The sequence below is a fragment of the Tetrao urogallus genome (assembly GCF_951394365.1).
Source record: "Tetrao urogallus genome assembly, chromosome: 27".
Classification (NCBI taxonomy): Eukaryota; Metazoa; Chordata; class Aves; order Galliformes; family Phasianidae; genus Tetrao; species Tetrao urogallus.
This window is the reverse complement of record NC_136840.1, coordinates 3,757,034-3,776,111: the sequence shown is the minus strand read 5'-3', so window position 1 is coordinate 3,776,111 and position 19,078 is coordinate 3,757,034. Positions and strand designations below refer to the sequence as shown.

General features: G+C 43.9%; 3 protein-coding genes across 3 annotated transcripts in view; 2 read left to right on the top strand and 1 right to left on the bottom strand.

Moving 5' to 3' along the window:
* Nucleotides 1-431: 431 nt before the first annotated feature.
* KCTD9 (potassium channel tetramerization domain containing 9) lies at nucleotides 432-6,182 on the top strand (the record flags this gene model as incomplete). The annotated part of the gene is made up of 12 exons (XM_079547472.1): nucleotides 432-479; nucleotides 925-1,046; nucleotides 1,972-2,015; nucleotides 2,411-2,507; nucleotides 2,980-3,038; nucleotides 3,547-3,675; nucleotides 4,195-4,262; nucleotides 4,365-4,460; nucleotides 4,879-5,028; nucleotides 5,312-5,417; nucleotides 5,676-5,809; nucleotides 6,066-6,182. 12 exons carry the CDS (start codon nucleotides 432-434, stop codon nucleotides 6,180-6,182), a joined length of 1,170 nt encoding a protein of 389 aa, XP_079403598.1.
* A 4,279-nt stretch (nucleotides 6,183-10,461) lies between these two features.
* Nucleotides 10,462-12,922, top strand: GNRH1 (gonadotropin releasing hormone 1; the record flags this gene model as incomplete). Its single annotated transcript, XM_079547449.1, has 3 exons — nucleotides 10,462-10,602; nucleotides 11,278-11,373; nucleotides 12,881-12,922. The coding sequence occupies 3 exons, from the start codon at nucleotides 10,462-10,464 to the stop codon at nucleotides 12,920-12,922; spliced, it is 279 nt and encodes a 92-aa protein (XP_079403575.1).
* A 5,057-nt stretch (nucleotides 12,923-17,979) lies between these two features.
* Nucleotides 17,980-19,078, bottom strand: part of DOCK5 (dedicator of cytokinesis 5) — a gene marked incomplete at both ends in the record, with an annotated part of 65,222 nt that continues 64,123 nt past the window's right edge. Inside the window, one exon of the mRNA XM_079547354.1 lies at nucleotides 17,980-18,081. Coding sequence (XP_079403480.1) covers nucleotides 17,980-18,081 — 102 coding nt within the window. The remainder of the gene's footprint in view (nucleotides 18,082-19,078) is intronic.

Genomic DNA, 19,078 nt, shown 5'->3' with positions numbered 1-19,078 from the left:
TTCCTACACCCCCTCAGAGCTTCCCTCTCCCCTCACCACAGCCCCCACAGCCCCCGCTCCCCTCAGCCGCCCTCTGCCCCTTCAGGCGCTCGCGCCTCTCACGTTCAAAGCGCGGCGGCTCACCGACCGTTACTCTCGCGCCGCGGTGCCATTTTGAAAGCAACGGTCGGTGCCGCGAGCCGCGTCCGCGTGACAGCTCGCACCAATCGCGGGCAGCGCTCGGCTTCAAGGACCCAACTCCTCCCTTGACTGGCTGTCAGCAGCGCTGTCCCCGCCCTCCAACCCGCCTACCCATCTTTTCTCCGCCCCGCTGGTGGGACGCGTTTCTCATTGGCCGGTGGCTCGGCTGCGATTGGTCTCCGTTCCCGTCGCTTAGGGAGCGCTGCCTTCCGGGTTTGGCGGCAGGAGGAGCGGGGCGCCGCCGGCGCAGCATGAGGCGGGTCACGCTGTTCGTTAACGGCAGTCCCCGGAACGGGAAGGTGAGGGGCGGGGGTTGCGGGCTGCGGGTGGGCTTCGGGAAGCTGCGCGTGGATTTCTGAGGCGTTCTGCTTCCCTCTGCTCGGTTTGGGGCCGGAGGGCTGGCCACTGCGGCCGCGACTGGGGCGCTGGAGGCTGGGGTTGGGGCCGGGCCGGGGCTCAGGCCGTGTGCGGGGCCGCGAGGGAGAGCCCTGAGCTTCTGGCTGCGGCTCTCTGCAGCTCAGCTCCTCTTCAGTGGTGCTGTGCTGATGGAGCCGTGCCCTGAGCAGGTCAGGGATGTGCTGCGGCCTTCCCATGCTGTGCTTTCTGTTGGACAGCTGGTAAATAATCCTCCTTCCGCTCTGCTCAGAGCTGTGGGGCGGCGTCTGTAGTGAAAGCAATGGGTTTTAAGGCCCAACATTGTTCTGGGATGGCAGTAGCCCTAGTTTGGCTCCCTTCTCTTTGCAGGTGGTGGCTGTGTATGGCACGCTGTCGGATTTGCTGTCTGTGGCGAGCAATAAGCTGGGAATCAAAGCAACCAGTGTTTACAATGGGAAAGGTGGTCTCATCGATGATATTGCTTTGATTAGGTAAGATTGATCCCATAAATGCTGAATCATGGATGGGAGATGGGCATGTCTAGCTTGAGAAGACTCCAAGGAGACCTCATGGTGGCCTTTCAGTACTGGAAGGGAGTTTACAAGCAAGAAGGGGACTGACCTCTTACATGCTGTAATAGAACAGAGGGGAACAGCTTTAAACTAAAAGATGAGATCTAGGTTGGGTGTTAGAAGAAGCTGCTTACTCAGAGGGTGGTGAGGCTCTGGCAGTGCAGCCCACAGAAGCTGTGGATGCCCCATCCCTGCAGTTGTTGGGAGGGCAGGGAGGGGCCTGGACAGCCTGATCTGGGGCAGGGGGATTGGAGCTCCATGGTCTTTAAAGTCCCTTCCTAAGCCGTTCTGTGAATAACAACTGCATTTCATAAAACCAGATCTTTTCCAGCCTGTATACTCAATGGAATACTCACCTCAAGGAAAAATAATGCTGCCTACAGAACATCATATTTTGATGAATCTGAATTTGATGCAAGCTGCATTGTGTGCTTTTTAATGTCCCTCTGAGTAGATTCACAAATGCCAGGAAGTCCCAATAGTCTGTTCGGCTCTTGGATGAGACTTTCTGAAAAGGAGACAAACTGGCATGGCTTTGGCTTCATGTAACATTAACCCATTAGAGTGGGAAGAAAAGGAACTATCTCATAAAACTAAAGCAGAAGTGATCCCTACCTGGCTGATACGGGTCTCTATCAGTAGCATCTCTAGTGCAGCTGGTAGAATTGCAGTCATCTGGAACCTGCAAAGTTAAGAGAAGGATCGGGTTCTTAATTCTAACTAATGGTATCCAATTGTTATGTACCTGAAACTGATCAGGAGGGGATCCCAATGTCGCTTCGATGAACAAAAAGCTGTTTAATCTTTTTTTTGTTTCTCTTCCCCCTGCCCTATCCCCTTCCAGAGATGATGATGTTCTGTTTGTCTGTGAAGGGGAACCATTCATTGGTAAGCCTCTAATTCTTCAGCCTTCTGTTCACATAGGCAGATAGTGACAGGATAGGGGAAAGGGATTTATACTAAAAGAGGGAAAAATTAGTTTAGATGTTAGGAGGAAATTCTCTACTCAGAGGGCAGTGAGGCCCTGGCAGTGCTGCCCAGGGGAGCTGGAGGTGCCCCAAGCCAGGCTGGATGGGACCCTGGGTACCCTGATCTGATGATGGCAGTGGCAGGGGATGGGTGGGCTTTGAGGTCCCTCCAACCCAAGCCACTCTATGATTCTATGCTTTCCTTTAGCATAAGTTTAAACTTTAATTTTCTAGTGTTTTCAGAAACCTAGTTACCATATGGAGGATTTGGAAACGTTCACAATTCTCACATCTGCGTTCTTCTCACCTGTGTAGATCCTCAGACCGATGCAAGACCTCATGAAGAGCTAACAGGGGCACACACAGACTGGTTAACACTTAATGTTGGAGGTCGATACTTCACCACCACACGGTAAAAATGGGGCTAGTTGAGCTGGAATTAACTTCAGTAAGGTTGCTGTAGTAGTTGGTGTGTGTTCAGGTAGTGAGACTTTGGATGCTCTTGAGAAAGAACAAGAAAAAGTCATTTGCTATGGAGTAGGAGACCTGCAGCTTGTAATAGGCATTTGTTGCCACCATTCTGAAATGAATGCTTAAACGGTTCACATGTGCTAACAGTGGTGAAAAGCCTGAACAGGCCTGCATTTATCCCTGGAACATTTCAGCTAACGAAGTGCTTTGTATTTAAAATACCTTTGATACGCCTTAGATCAGAAGTGTGTTTTGTTTTCTCTTCTGAAATTAAATCAGTACAGAGTTGGAATGCATATCACACAGCACTGATTACCTTCTAGGTGCCAAGGAAATGCATTCCCTCCAGCAAATGGGTCTTGTAGCAAAACTTTCCATTTGAAAAATAAAATTGCACTGCCTTTATTTTCTAGGAGTACTTTGGTTAATAAAGAACCTGACAGTATGTTGGCCCACATGTTTAAAGATAAAGGTTAGTATCTCGAAATAAAACTCACCCTTCAAGCTAATGAGTAGCCGAACAGGTAAAAGGCACTATGAAGTTAACGGTTATTGCTGTGTTAAAGTATTAAAAGTATGTTAGAGCATCAAAGCACAACATACGATCGTCTCATGAATTGAAAATAGAACTCCCACCCAAAGTTGATACTTCAGACTCTTTTTTTTTTTTTTTCTAGTTTAGACTTTCCTGACTGTTGCATTTCACTCGGTTTTGTGAACACCAAATGAGATGTGTTTACCAGTCTTAATGCTGCTTTTGCAAGGGTTCTTAGGCACACTGTGAAATGTGTTTTAGCTATTTATAGCAAGAAGGGGTTGGATGTAAGGGGGGTTTTCCCCTCCACTCCTATTTTCCTTCCTTCTCTCTAAAAAATGCCCTTTCATGTGGGAGGCTTCAATCCTGTAACCCCTTGGTGGTAACAATCTGAAACTTGAAGCAAACGCTTTCAGATTTAATTGTGTGTATTTTGTGGCAACAGATGCTTGGGGAAATAAGCAAGATCACAGAGGAGCATTCCTAATTGACCGCAGCCCAGAGTATTTTGAGCCTATTTTGAACTACTTGCGTCACGGGCAGCTCATTGTAAACGATGGCATCAATCTGCTCGGTAGGTGTTACCTGTACGACATCTCCTACATTAATATTCTTTAAAGGTCTAACTTTGTCCTGAGGTAAATGTGATAAAATCACTGGGGTTTGTGTCTGCTTATCTAAATGTTTGGTGTTTTACTGTGGAGAACTTATTCTCAAATGGTGCCCTGGATTTGGTATCTTAATACCTGTATTTGAGATTCATTTTTTCTCCTTGACTGGAAGCTCGCTTTTCCTCTGTCCCATTGCAGTGTAATACGATGTGCGTGGCTGACAGTTCTATTAGCTCATGCATTTGTTAGGCATTTCCTAAGGTTCAGCAGGTGCTCTGTTCATCTGTTGGTTACTGTAGCTAAAAGAGAGTTATGACAAACAGGGGAAGTCAGTTGAATTGGCAGTCTTCTGATAGCAAGGTTGGATTAACCTGAAGCTTATGTTCTTGGCATGGCTGTGCATTGCCTTTTCCAACAAGGGAAGAGTGGTATCTCATTTAAAGGCTCTGTGTAAATAACAAATAACTGCTTTGTTTTGTTAGGTGTTTTGGAAGAAGCCAGGTTTTTTGGTATCGATTCATTAATTGAACATCTAGAAATAGCTATTAAGGTAACTTGCTTGCTTTTATACATGGATGTGCATGTCCTGCTCTTCTAGGCAATACATAATTTAGTCCTATCCGTATTAGCTTCTAAACAACTCTCTCAACAGAACTCGCAGCCAGCAGAGGACCACTCTCCTATATCTCGAAAAGAGTTTGTGCGATTCCTGCTGGCAACCCCAACCAAGTCTGAGCTGCGATGCCAGGTGTGGAAATGCAAAGTTTGCCTCGATCTGTTGTGTTGGTGTCAGGTGCTGGGATGCCCTGCAGCATCATGTGATGATGTGAAATTCAAGCGTGTGCTTCCCCACCCCTGCCTTCCTCCTTTTAACTGAGTTTTGATTCCAAGTAGCAGAGTAACTTTAGTATGAAATTTGAGTGCAGTGTTTGGGCTGCTTTACTTCAGATCAGTTTGTTGAGCTGTTCTATTTAAATGTAGGATGCACTCTAATAACTAAAGTCAGTGCTTTACAGCTTTGCATTATCTTTAATCTTATGTAATAGCATAGATGCTCTTGTTGTGTATGCACGCATCTTTGCATGTGAGAAATGATGCTCTGAACTGTTCTGTATTCAGAGCTGCGCCTTACCTTCTGTAACTTTTGGGGTTGGTTTTGGTTTTAGGGTCTCAATTTCAGCGGAGCAGATCTTTCACGACTAGATCTTCGGTACATCAATTTCAAGATGGCTAACCTAAGCCGCTGCAACCTCGCACATGCCAACTTATGTTGTGCAAATCTTGAAAGAGCTGACCTCTCTGGTTCGGTGCTCGATGTAAGAATTGTGCTGTGGAAGGTTTGGGCTGTCCTGTTATCTTAAGAGGAATTAGGATAAGTTGGGGAGAGGGGAGGAGAAGGAGGGTGTGGAACAGCAGGTAATTCCAACCTGTTGTCCCAGTGAAGTAACGCCAAGTTCTTACACTGCCTTGAAACAGTAAGGCTGTTGTGCTTTAGTAGATTCACTTCCTAAACATAAATGAAGGCTACAGTCTGACTACTTCTGGCGTTGTTCAGTTCTGCACTTGCATGAATTTCACTGATGCATTTATCTCTATCAGTGTGCGAACCTCCAGGGGGTGAAGATGTTGTGTTCCAATGCAGAAGGAGCATCTCTAAAAGGGTGCAATTTTGAAGACCCATCAGGCATTAAAGCTAATTTGGAAGGTAAGAGGTCTTTGTGTGTTAAGTATTTCTTGCAAACTGAGTTGCATGTGTTTTAAGATCCATATGTTATGTACAAGATTGAGCCGTGGTTTGCACAATTCATCTTTACATTAGAAGAGCCATATATGTACATAAGACTGAGTGCAACTGCAGAATCATTACATGTAGATACCAATTTACATGGCACTGAAAAAGCATTTCTCTGGAATCCCATGTTTCTAACTGTTCTTCCTTTGTAAAAGTACTTTTGTGTTCCAGGTGCTAACCTGAAAGGTGTTGACATGGAAGGCAGTCAAATGACAGGAATTAATCTCAGAGTTGCAACACTGAAAAATGCCAAACTAAAGAACTGTAATCTTAGAGGAGCAACTTTAGCAGGAACTGATTTGGAAGTGAGTTACAATTCCTTTTATAAGCTAAATGGTCAACTGATAGAATTCTGGGGATTGCTGGCATTCGGCAAAACCAAATCCAGTTGTTACTGTGAAAAGCAGTCACTGCCTTACTGTAGTTTTAGTTGTATCTTGTGACAAAGTAAGGACGTTGAAGTTACAGAAGCATATGTGGCTTCTGCATAAATGCATTAAAAGTTTTGAACCCTGAGTTCTGTGTGCATTCAACTAATACTCGATCTCTTTTATCCTTTAGAACTGTGATCTTTCAGGTTGTGATCTACAAGAAGCTAATTTGAGGGGATCTAACGTGAAAGGAGCTATTTTTGAAGAGATGCTGACACCTTTGCACATGTCTCAGAGTGTCAGATAAGGAAGAGAACATGCTAAAGACAAAGGAGTCAAAACATGGTGACTTTCTTCATGTCCTCCCCTCATTAAGTTAGAAGCATTGGTTATTAGACAACTTATATTTGCAGTAGTGCCTAAGTAAACTATTTTGATTGCTTTTTGGGGAGGGAGCTTTAACTGAAAAGGTAGAAATAGATAAATGCTGTTTCTACCTCTGAAAACAGAGTGAGGAAGTGGACTGGTTCTAGGATCAGCATGCGTGGCTTTTTGTTGACAAGCATTGCCTCACTTTGGAATTCATTTTAATTTATAAAGCACAATATATGCAATTCTATTTATTAAATCTGTAGCTGCAATATGAATAGAAGATGTTTCTCATGTATAGTAGCATCAAAGTTCAGGTTTACAGTTAGACTAACTGTAAATACACTAGTTTCTTCATTCATGCACAGTACATTAAGTGGAATGTGGTTTAGGTAATGTCCACACGATGTTTTCAGGTACTACGTTGAAAACAGTAGTTAACTGTCATCATAGGTAATATATTGCCTTGTAGTAGTTAGGATTCAGGTATAGAACAGCTTTATTATCTTCTAAACGTGCTGTGGAAGCTGCTTCCACTGAAGGGATCTGCATACACAGCAGATCTGGTTATAACAAAACCATCCTTGTTTAAAACTGGGATTGCATACTTAATCTTTTCCAAATCAGCACACGATTGCACTATCAACTACAGCTGCTAAGGAAACATTCTCTTGCTTTCAAATGTCCTGTCCATTCCCAACCTGGAGTACCTGTACATTTTCTTTGTTCTTGGTGGGGGATTAAATGGACATAGGAGAATCCAATCCACTGTCACCAGAGATGAGCGCTGCAGCCATAGCACCCACTCCTTTCTCCCCTGCCATGCCTCCAGTATATATGAGTAAATGGCACTTGTTTCCCTTCCATGTACTATGCAAATACTGTTGTACACTGCATCCTTGACCACATGGGCAAAATCCTTTCCCCAGCCAGATGTCAGTATACCACTTTGGGCCTGCTTAAAAGTGGCTGTGAAAGCCTCTTTGGATGGGTGGAGTGCCCTTTCCACAGCTGCTTTACATGTGAGTCAAATATGGAATTATGTGACTTCTGGAGTGCAGAAAGTCTCACAGCACTTCTTTAGGTGGTGATGCACTTCATCTCATAAGCTGTTTCCACTGCAGTATCAAGCTGAGTTCTCATCTAATGTTTATTTTGGACACAATCAAAAAGCACATAACCTAGACCAAAAAAGGTGCATCAAGAACTCTTACCTCAGATGCTTCTTTAAAGTACCCCAAAGTTGAAACTAACATTGAATCTATGAAAATAGAACTGTTACTGAAGTCCAGAACAGATGTATCCTAACACAGAACGCGATCTGTTAGCAGTGGTTTGAGTCCCAGTTACTTTGGTGCGTTGTCTCTTACATGCAGTGCAGAATTTCCCATCCTCTGAAGTTGTATTTGTTGTCTCAGTGGTTGCTATGAAAATGCTGCTTTGCCATCAGTCTAGAAAGATTAGTTTAGGAACAGTTTATGATGTGTTTGGGGAAGTGTGGAATTCTTATCAAGTTGGGTTTGATGATACTCAGGCATATCACGTGAACTTCCAGGACTCAAAATCCTACAGCCCTGTGGTTCCGAATTGGGATTTCTTTTCTGGATTCCCTGGCCTCTTTAATTTGGCTCTAGGATAACACCCCATCCTTGGTCAAAAACATCCATAGGGAAATGCTTTGTGATTTTTGGAGTCCTGTCTCCCACCTCATCACTTTCACTGATTGATGTGTTGCAGAAAGAAGAAGATTCCTAGGGCTAGAGAAACAAATGAATTATTTTTCTTTATCATATTTTGTAGCTAGAAGTAAAATATTGTATGGGAAAATATATTTTCATAATCACTGTGTATAAAATATATTTGAACTTTCACTGAAGTACTATGTTTTAAATAATCACTGCATGGGGCATCATTCATTTGCAGATGAATTTAAGGTACCTCTTTTGCTATGACAGAGCTGTACGAACAGCTTCAAGTGGCGTATTCAGAACATGCAGGTTCCAGCCTAATTCAAATTGCATTAATAAAAATGGGAAATACACAGGTGTCTTTGTCTTACTTAATTTTACTTAGAAGGACAAGAAGTTAGAAAAGAGGGAGAGCTGATGTGCAAAACCCAGCTCTACTCTTTGATTTCTTCTGACTGAAGCTCTCCCAGACCTTGGATCAGCCTTCCACGTGGGCTCCACCTCTGCCACAATCGGAGTCCTTTGCTGGTTTCCTTTACGTGGGGCTGTGGAAATATTTGTGGGCAACCAGAACCAGCTGTAGTCTTCTCCCCAACCTCCCACCTCCTTTATGTAACTTGGGCCCGGAGTTGAACATGAGACGAGAACAGTTTGCTCACCGCTGTGCTTCCTTCTGCTGTGCTGCAGGAGCAGCTCTAAGGAGCCCCACTGAGGAGCACAGCTGCTGGCAGCCAGCGAGGGCAGGTTGGCAGACTTGGCTTCAGAATGGTGAATTAAGGGTGAATAAGAGGTGCAATTACCTGGCTAAGCAGGCCCCTTCCCTTCTTTAAATGCCATCTTTCAGGATGAGCAAAATCTTCCATTTCCTTTGTAATGTTAATTTCTGCTAGGAAGAGCAGAGAAGGAAGCAGTCATAAAACAGAAAATCTCCCTTCTCAAGTGATCTGCCTACGCTAAGGTAACCTTTCTCCCACTGAAACCAGCTATTTTCACAGCTTGATCAGTTTATCAGCTGAACTGCTGCTGGCTCCTCTTGCTGTGAGTAGGAGCATTACAGCAGGAAGAATTGCTCTTTGCTGCAGTCACTAAATCCTCCTTCAACTATTTACTTATTAAATTACATTTAATCCATTAATCTCAAAGAGGTCACAGGGGCAGGAAGAGAGGATGTTTAAACACCACTAAACATGATACACCCAATTGCACATAAACCAGTGCAGAGCAAGTCGGAACAGTGGCCAGGGGGATAAAAAAAAAACAGGTTTCTGCCATCAAAATTATTGAATTTGACTTTTGCATGCAGATGGCGACCACGACCTCTTCAAAAGCTGCAGTGCATGAAGTCTCAACAAAAAGCTCCATGAGCGTTAATGCCTAACTTCACACACCCATATATGTGTGCATCTGTATATACACATATATCCATATGAACAGGATTCTCCATTACATGTATACAGAGGGTCCTATTCAAGCGAGAGAGCCCCTTCCTCAGCACTCACAACCTCATCATCGAGTCTATTTGATCCATTTAGTACTGCTTTGCATTTTGTAGAGCACAGAACACGAAGGCATTTTTATTTAAGCATTAAGGACTTGCAGAAGAGCATGCAAAATGCCACGTGCTGGTGCAACCTCTTGTTTATGCACTGAAGGTCTGTTTCCTTCTGATATACACAGAATAAACCAAATTCCTCATCCATTTCAACTCCTGTAAGGAACTCTTCAGAAAATCAAACCCACAGAAGAGCTTTTGCTTATTGCTCAAAAACCAGAAGCCACTGAAAGACCATCTATTTATTTTCCATGGGGCAACAGCAGCCAGCTAGGTTTGAACATCAGGTTTACGGCCTCTTAAAAGGAAAGCTGTAACTTTCATGGCTCTAAGAGAAAGCAGCTGTAGGTAACAGCTACACCCAGCTGCTCCAATTATGTGCTTTACTTCTTTAGTACACGACAACAACTTTAAGAACAAAATTGCAGCCCGTAGGATAGAATGAGGCAGCGTTACCTGCTGTGAAGGGTTTGGTGGCGGGGTGGCTGGATATAAAGGGAGACAAGAAGCCAACTCACGGCACGTTTTCCAGCAGGGAAGCGTTGGAGCAGTTCTGCAGCCTCTCTCTGCAAGCAGGTAATGTACTTGAACTGCCATGTCCATTTCAACTTTTCAGTCCTTACAGATGCTTGCACTGGAAGGAACTTGCATTAGAAGGCACTGCAAAGGGCACTTCTTAGAACAGAAACTGGCTACACCAAACCTGTCTGTCAAATATCAACAGGGATTTTCACTGAACCTTCGAGGTCCAGGGGTTCCTAAAGCTCTGAAAGGGCACTCAAAAATCCCAATTTAGATCTCTATCCAAATGTCTCGGATGTCAAATCTCTTTGTGATGAGTTGATCCACGCTCTGAGGGGCTCAGAACCCAGCTGTGACCCACGCGTAGGCACAGTGCCACCGGGGTGATTCTGTAAGATAAAAATTGAGCTGTGATGACGCAGGATCAGAAATACGCTTTGTTCTCTCATCGCAGAATGGAGAAGTCCAGGAAGATCTTGGCTGGTGTCCTCCTGTTTACCACGTCTGTGGCAATCTGCTTGGCTCAACACTGGTCTTACGGCCTGCAACCGGGAGGAAAAAGGAATGCCGAAAATCTGGTGGAATCATTTCGAGAGGTAAGTTCAGGACTGTAAAACAGCTCTTGCTTTTGCTCCGATCCCTTATCTGTACTAGATGCAAGCAAAAAGCCTCGTGGCACTACCAGAGGTGACAGACTATACAGGAGTCTCTCTCTCAGCACACTGGTGTGCATTATACAACACACGTGTAGCCTTTGTGTCAAGTAAGAACTGGGAAGCAGACTGTGCTGTGGTGGTACAGCGACAGAGAGCCTTGCACACACCGCAGTGCTTCTGTGACAGACGGAAAGCTTCGTCAGTTTGCTCTACAGGAGGGATGGAAGCCTGATTCCAGGTCAAACCTGACTTCACCGTCCCTTGTTTGAGCTGCCCTTCTGATCAGCTGCTTTGTGACAACATCCATCCATCTCCATGAGAATGTGGCAATGGCAGCTGGTGCGGGATTCGATGGCAAGTGCTTCACTGAAGGACTCAAACCACAGAGCAGATGGGAAAGGTTCTGTCCACCAATGGCTTTTCTGATGCTTTCTAATATTTCACATGTACTCCCTTGTAACCACAATTCCAACATTCTACAGCTGTTATAGCAAGTGTAACATGTAGGAAAGAGGTAAATGCAACTGTGCAGTAGAAACTTTGCCTTTAAACTGGGGAGATTTGCCTTCGGAGAAAAATCTGTTTTCATGAAGGCTGTGTTTATTCCCCATTCAGATTGCAAATGAAATGGAAAATCTTGGGGAAGTACAGAAGGCTGAATGCCCTGGATCATACCAGCATCCCAGGCTGAGCAATCTGAAGGAAACCGTGGTAAGTAGTGTGGTTTTCTCTAATTGCTGTGGGAAAATCTCAGACCAGTCCAGGCTGGCAAAGCACGGGGTGGAGGGGTGCGAGCGGTGGGGCAGAAGAGGCAGGAAAGCTTAGTTCACACGTGGCAACCCCAGCTTTGCATCACTCTCAGTATGTCCAAGTTACAGCGCTAGAATATGACCACATTAATCCTGATGCTCCTGTTGTAACTATGTCATTACTTACTGAATTAAAACCAAAATAAAGTCAAGCACGTACTTCCTTCATACAAATGTAGGCAGCATTCGCAGATGCTTAACTTCAAAGGCACACTTTGCCAGCTGAAGGATTGAGCCATATGGAAGTGCTGCTCCCAAGGTCCCCGGACTGGGAAATGTATTTTCCATTAGATGCTCTAATGCAGTGACAGCAGAGACTTCACATACACACGATCTGCCACAGAAACAACACTCTCAAGCAGAAGAGTGCTCTTCAAACAATACAGCAGCACCTTGACCTGCCCAGATGGTCCTCACTTTCTGGGAAATATCTCTGAGTTGTCCTAAAGTTGCAACTCTCCCTCTACAATTAATATTTGAAGCCCAAACAAAAAAATTTCAATTACATAACTCTCGCCTCTGAATACACGCTCAAGCACACGCCTGGCATACCTTGTTCCTGTGGTATAGACTGAAATGTGTGGCTTTCTTACTTCTAGCTGCTTAATGATGCTGAAAACAAATTAAAGCTTTTCCAGATGTAGGTTTTCCAATGTTAACACACTGCTGAAGTTGACACGGGAGCATTATGCAATGAGAGGGAAGGTGTCAGGAAACGAACCAGCCCATGGAAACAGCTTTGCAGGTTGCCTTCATCACTTCCTGGAGCTGCCAGTAGTGAGGACAGAAATACAATGAGCTGAGATACAAAAGGGAAAGAATAATATACTGAGAACTCCTACCCAAAACACGTTGGGCTTTCAGTTCCAAGGGAACAACATAAATAGATGCACAAATAGGAGATCAGGTCGAGCAGGATGTGACACAGGAACTCTGTTTCCATTCAAAAAGAACTAATGTATACAGAGATGGGAACGGGACAACTGTCCCACCCTGTAACACTTCTGCAAGCACAGCTTTCTTCCCCTTGGTATCTTGGCCAGCTGCTTAAGTTGACGGAGACATTTTGCATAGTGATGCTTTGTGTAAATTCATGCCAAAATGGAGTGTTCTGCAGCTGCTGGGCTGCCCTCTAAGAGCTGCTGTGGCGATGGGCCCCTTAACAGATGTAAAGCTGGTCACGCACTTTGGGATGAAAAGGGCTATTCTAAGTGTCAGTTACATTATACTGCATGATCAGATCCATGGGCAGGTGGCAGAGAGATCACGTCGGGTCAGATTTATGTCATTCTAATCCTCCTTCCAATGGAGACCTCAGTAGGAATATGTTAGCATCTGAGCAGGCTTTAAAATTCCATCATCAAAGTTCTTTCTTCTCTTTTAAAATAATATATGGTGTGTGCTTACAGGCAAGCCTGATCGAAGGAGAAGCCAGAAGAAAGAAGATTTAAATCCACAAAGGCAACAACAGTCCCAGAATAAAATTTCAAAGCAATGTTGAAAACAGTTCCTCCTGCCTCTGCTTTGATTGCAATACGTGAATAAATACTGTGAAATTAGTGGGGAATAGTGGAGGATACCATTGTCCAGCTGACTTGCTTGTAGGTAAAAGAAAACACGTTGCAGTTCAGTGGAGGGGAATCAGCTCTGTGGGGTCGGCTTTGCATTCCATAATGACAGCTTTTGTTTCACACCTACACACAATGTCTGGGCATTGCCTGATCTCAACAGTAGTACAACTTCATTACGAATTACAAATAATTTTACTGCTGGAATGGAATTCTGCTCACACATCAGTAGACCACACATGAAGGACTTTTGTATGCTTCATTTTTTTTTACTGGTTCACACATAAAAACTACATTTATATTAAAAAGGTATTTACAAACTTTACAATAGTTAATGCATTAAAAAAAAAATTATACACCTTGCTTTACAGTGAATCCTATGCCATTTACCCAGAGAGATGCAGCCTCCTTTCCCCACACTTAGTTCCTACCCTTCCTTCAGAGCCAGTTTAAAAGCCATACTTTCTGCTGCTTCAACTGCAGGGGATGAAAAGAGGAAAAAAGGATTTGCAGTCTGTAGAGGTGGCTGTTTCCTAACTAAACCATCACACGCAGCATCTCCAAATGTTAACAAGGACGTGTCACACAACACCCATGTTCTCCTGAACTCAAGACAAACACATCCTGTGGTTCCTCATGTCATTAAAATCTTTACAATACCAACAGGGAACGACTACATCCATTGACACCATGGATGCTGGGGTCGTACCACGCCAGGAACCTCACTCAGCTCCAACTGGGATATCCATCCTCACATCAAAACCAGTTAAATACACTCTGCAATGCACTGTGAGGATTAATGAGAACATGAACAAGAGCAGAATTGGGTGAACCTCACGTGCTTCTGAACAGCCCAGCTCCTACTGCGCAAGAAATGAAATCACATCTATGCGTGGTTTGATTTTCCTGACTGAGTCCCAGGAAAAGCTCATGCCATTCCACTGGATAACGTACTCTGCAATGGTAAACGTAAGATAGAGAAGTTTTTAATTAAAAGAAACAAACAAAAAAAATAATGGTAGCCAGTAGTAGTCAGGAATGTTTTTACATTTGAGAAAAAGGTTACAGTTAAGTTACAGACATTTCAAAACTTCTTATTTCCATTTACAATTATAAAAATAAATAAGGAGAGGAAATCCGAGCCATTATCACTGCAAGTTCAACCTGCTGCTCGTGGGCTGCACAGCGTGGTGGGGGCTGGATACAGGTTCTCAACAACTGCTACATGCACACGATGGCATTTCTGCTGCTGCAGATCACAGAGCTGTTCTCAGTGGAATCGGTGTCCTTTCCTAATCCAATAATCCACTGAAATGGAAAGCTGTCTGTTTCTCTCTTCCCTGATGCGGATTAGAGCCTGTAACATTTTTGAAGGAATTTATCACAGCGTGACGAGTTTTAATTACAAGCTCCAGAAAGCAAGTGTTGAGCATATTTCTCCAAAGGAAAAAAAAAAGATCCTCTCTGTGACTTGAAATTCCCCAGTAGCTGTGGACAGTGTGGATTTGAGATGGGATTCAGATCTTGTCTCCTCCACAGGCTGCACATGGAACTCGATCTTATCCCAAGCAAGGAGCTGGGCACAAATGCCACCGTTTGCTTTCACTTCTGCGTGGAGATCACCATTACGGATCAGTCTTGGACTCCCATTTTCAGTCCTATGCTTTCAATGACATTGAGTGATGTGAAACACTGATTCTCATCTTGAAAATGAATTAGTGAGATCTTAAACAGTCTCTGAAGGTTAAATATCAGAACTTGTAGCAAAGAGCAGAACATTTTCGTTAAAAAAAGTTTTAAAATCAGAGGTCTGGTAGAATTTTGCACTAAATTCTCCTTAATTAAAACCAGCCAGGCCCTGTGCTTACACCCTTAAATGCCCAATTGCTTTTAAAAACCCAACACAGAGGACAATGCTGTTTTCCAAAACTGGCCCAAACAAAGGCTCACGTCACTCGGGACAGCACAGAAATCCCATCTGTAGCTCTATGGAGGCTCTGCTGACTTGTATCAGCTAAGAACAGAACTCTTCACAATCAGTAATACTGACTGGCAGGCAGAACCAAACATCCTCAAGTTCAGAAGCATTGCATAAAGGTACACTGAGGAACTATTCCCAAGGTCAGGCTTCCCCCAGGCCTTTCTGCATGGACCAGCTTCCTGCTGCAGGAAAAATACCCACTGGCTGCACAAGGTACATCTCCAAGTTCAAGTTAATAAAACAGATCAGAAAAGCAAGCAATTATGACTCAAATGCCATTTAGAATTGAATCGACCAAATCAGATCACTGTGCTGTCAGCCCATGAGAAGCCACTACCTGAGCTTCCTGCTGCCTTACCAAAGGAGTTAAAAGCAAACCTGCTTTGGAAAGGAAAAGCACCTCAGAATGAGGGAACAGGCAGATACAAAGGCAAGGCACTGAATTACAAAAGGTGGTGTTAAGGTATAGGTTTCTATCACTCACACCTCACCCTACCTGAAGACAAAAGTTCTTGTTCAAGGGAAGAGCTTCAGAGGATCCTTCAGTTTGTGCAACAGCAGCAGAAGGGAGATTCTGCTTACAAGAGGGAGAAGTGGACAAAAATGAAGGATGAGAAAACCCTGTGGTGTTCCAGTCAGGCAGCATCTGTGGTCAGGAATGTAACACAGAGCTGACAAGTCCTACAGCACACAGCAGAGGCACTGAAACACGCTCAGGTTGTCCAGAAAGGTTTCAAAGATTTCCCCTGGGAAGGCAACAGCCCAGAAGACAATTGCATGTGAGCTGCTGTGAGCACAACTGTGACTGCAGTGCAACTTCCCCGACGTCTCCATCCTGCTGTGATGGGAATCTGATCTGACCCTTTAATGAGTGCAATCTGTTTGCAGAGCCATACACGCAGCAAAATAAATGCAGCTCCTGCAGGTTTCCTTAACTGGAGTCACACAGAAGGCAAAGGAACACATAAGAACAAGCGAAAGGGCAACTTTGGTCCTCACAGCCAGAATAGGGTTTCTTTCTTTTTATCTGAAAAAGAATTTAAACCTAATTACAGCCTATCTCAAACAACTTGAGTTTTTCAGTAAGGCAATAAAACTCACATAAGTCACGTGAGCAGAAGATTGGTGCAGTGGGCTGTAAGAAAAGAAACAAGCCACAGCAAAACAAAACAAAAAAATGGTATCTTCTGAGCAACATCCCCAGCAAGGATTTAAATGCATCTCCATAAATTATACCCAATAATCAGGAGCTTAATGACAGTGACAGGTAACAAGCAATATTGTTCGCTGGATGAAATAAATGTGGCACCAAGTGGCAGTGACAACTCTGGGGGGATGTATCAGAAATAATTATGCTGCTTGAAAACAGTGATGTTCCTCACAAGCAATGAGTTCTGAAATGGAGAGTTTAGGAAGGTCCTGCTCCACACAGCAAGAAGGGGTTGCTGAAGCTACTGCTGGGATGATCTAGGTAATTCTGTGGTAGAACAGTGCTGAAATGCACGCTGCAAGACAACTTTCAATCAAACTTCCTTCCAGCTTAAGCACTGCACAAAGCCCATCTGGGCCACATGGAGTAAAGATATTTGTGCTCCATCTGAGCTGAGGAAAGGCAGGAACTTTTAAAGGTTAAAACCCAAGATTAGGACATTTTTCTTCTTTAGAATAAATAAAATGAAAAGACTTGTTGACATCCTGAGAGAGCAGGAAATAAATAACTAAGAGAGAATAATTAAGCAGATTAATAACATACTTATAAATAACATAATTATCTTGTTCTCCAAGGCAAAAAAAGCTGCAGAGCTGTAATAATCCAAGCAACAGGAAGCATGGAAGGACAAGTTGATTGTCAAGTCTTCCACAAATCCCAGGTCCAAGTGGTTCCTTAAAGTCTAGTGGCTGTGAACAACTCAGACCAAGGGAGGCTACAAAACAAAGTGCAAGTATTGCCCTAAATGGAGTGGGGGAGAGGGAGGATGATGTTTATTTCTATTTGTGAGGATCTGGCCAGCCAAAGTGTTACAGTACACACTCCATCCTCCCCAAGTTGCTGGTATCAATACAGTGCTGGTATCAACACAACCTCCATTCATTCTAAGACATTCACAGGAGAAAAGTCACTTTCTACACTCTATTTAAAAAGCATGAAGATGAAGACTTTGTCCCAGGTGCAAAACAAAGTAGCAACACAACAAAGGAAGGGATATCAGCTGCTCTGTAGTGTTAAAACCAGAACCAACAGTGAAACTATGATTAAGTACTGGCAAACCTAAACTCTCCATTGGGAGTGAGCAACTGCCACCACTTGAGCAGAAACGGGGAAGGCAGAACGTCTGCACTTCATCTTCAATACATATGATGAGTAGCAGAAAAGAGGTTTCTTATCCTGCTCACAATGCTCAGCTCTCTGCCTGCAATCACGAATCTTAAGAGACCACACATCACACACCAACACCTGACGCTGCACGGCTGCGATCCGTCTCACTTCATGCAAATCAGGGCTTGACTACAGCAACAGGAGGAGGGATTTGTGCTTTAGCATAAAGCTGGAATGAACCCATGTGAAAATACTGCAGAACACATCTCATACTGGTGTGGCTTACCTCGGTGAAGCACTGGCTTCAAATCACTACTGTGATAGTTTGACATTAGGAACGAGCTGCTGAAATTGCATCAGTGAAAAAATTCAGGATAGACAAGGCTAATATAAGAATTCCAGTAGGCTGACTTCTTCCCTTCTGTGATTAGTGTCTCATTATTGGAAAAATAAATCAGAGGTTGGGAATATAGTTACACTCAGAGTTCCTTTTGCTATTTTCCAGGGAGAACTTCAGTGGAAGTAAATGGAATGGCAACTGAGATCAATAGTCTTTAGGGTAGAAAACCCCAGCACGTCAGTGAAGAGAAAGCAGCCATCTTTCTCTAGGTACTTGCTGTTAGACAAGCAAGTCTATAATCCTCACTGCAATCCTTGCTCTGATGAGAGGACACTGGATTTTCTGGTTTTTGGGGGTGGAGGGGGAGGTTTGGATTCACGTCTGCTCGGTAGTGGTGGAGCAACCTGAGAAGATAAAATGAAGACACACAGGAAAAACAAACCATTACCAGGCAAGTAAAGACATTTGGCTTGACCAAACAGAAGCAAAGCAAAAACTCCTGTGGTTTTTGATTGCTCTTTCAGGATCACATCTCTGAATGCATCCTTTCAGTTCTTCATGCCATCAATGAGAGGGGCAAAGAAGGACACATCCCCCAGAGGTAATAAAACAGACATGTTTTAGTTGTTAGAGAAATCTTTAGCCGTAAATATGCTTTGCTTGCTTCAGACCCACAGCCTGACCAAGCCAGTTATTTGCCCAGTGTCCCAAGTTTTATCAGTAAAATGGAAATAAACCCATTTCTCGGGGTTTCAGGATTCAACCATCTTTATCTTGCTGGCTTGACCTCCCGGTGAATTGCACCACACACCAAAGGGATGTAAAATGCTTCCAAATCAGAATGGTGCAACTAACTCCATAAACAGAAAAGTTCTGCTAAAACAAGCCACAGAATTCCTGCCCAACACATGGGGTTGTGGAATTCTTGTTGTTCTTGCATAAAACCACTCTAAACGGGTCCTTTCAAGTTGGCCCTTTGCACATCCTGGAAACGCATGAAAAATGAAGGCCAGGTGAAGAAGAAACTCCTGTGGTTCACCCCTAGCTGAAAGCACCAAGATTTCATGATTATTTTAACCAAATGAGGACACGCTCAACTTTACACGAACAGCAAAAGGAGCCAAACGCCTCAGAAAACACTTCTACAATCTCTCTTTACAGCCCTTTAAATCCATCCATTTGGCTATAAGCCAAGGTCAACGTTGTGAGCCAGAGCATGTTAGTAATTAGTTTTCTTACAATACTCAAGGGAAGGGGGCTCTTTCATTAATCCTCTTGAACCAGCAACTCCCACAGGGCTGGCACATTTCCGCCATCCACACCACCTACATCAGTTCCAATGCCCCTTCTGGGAAAAAGAGTCTATTTGCAAATGAAGCAGAAAACATCCCACTTATCCCA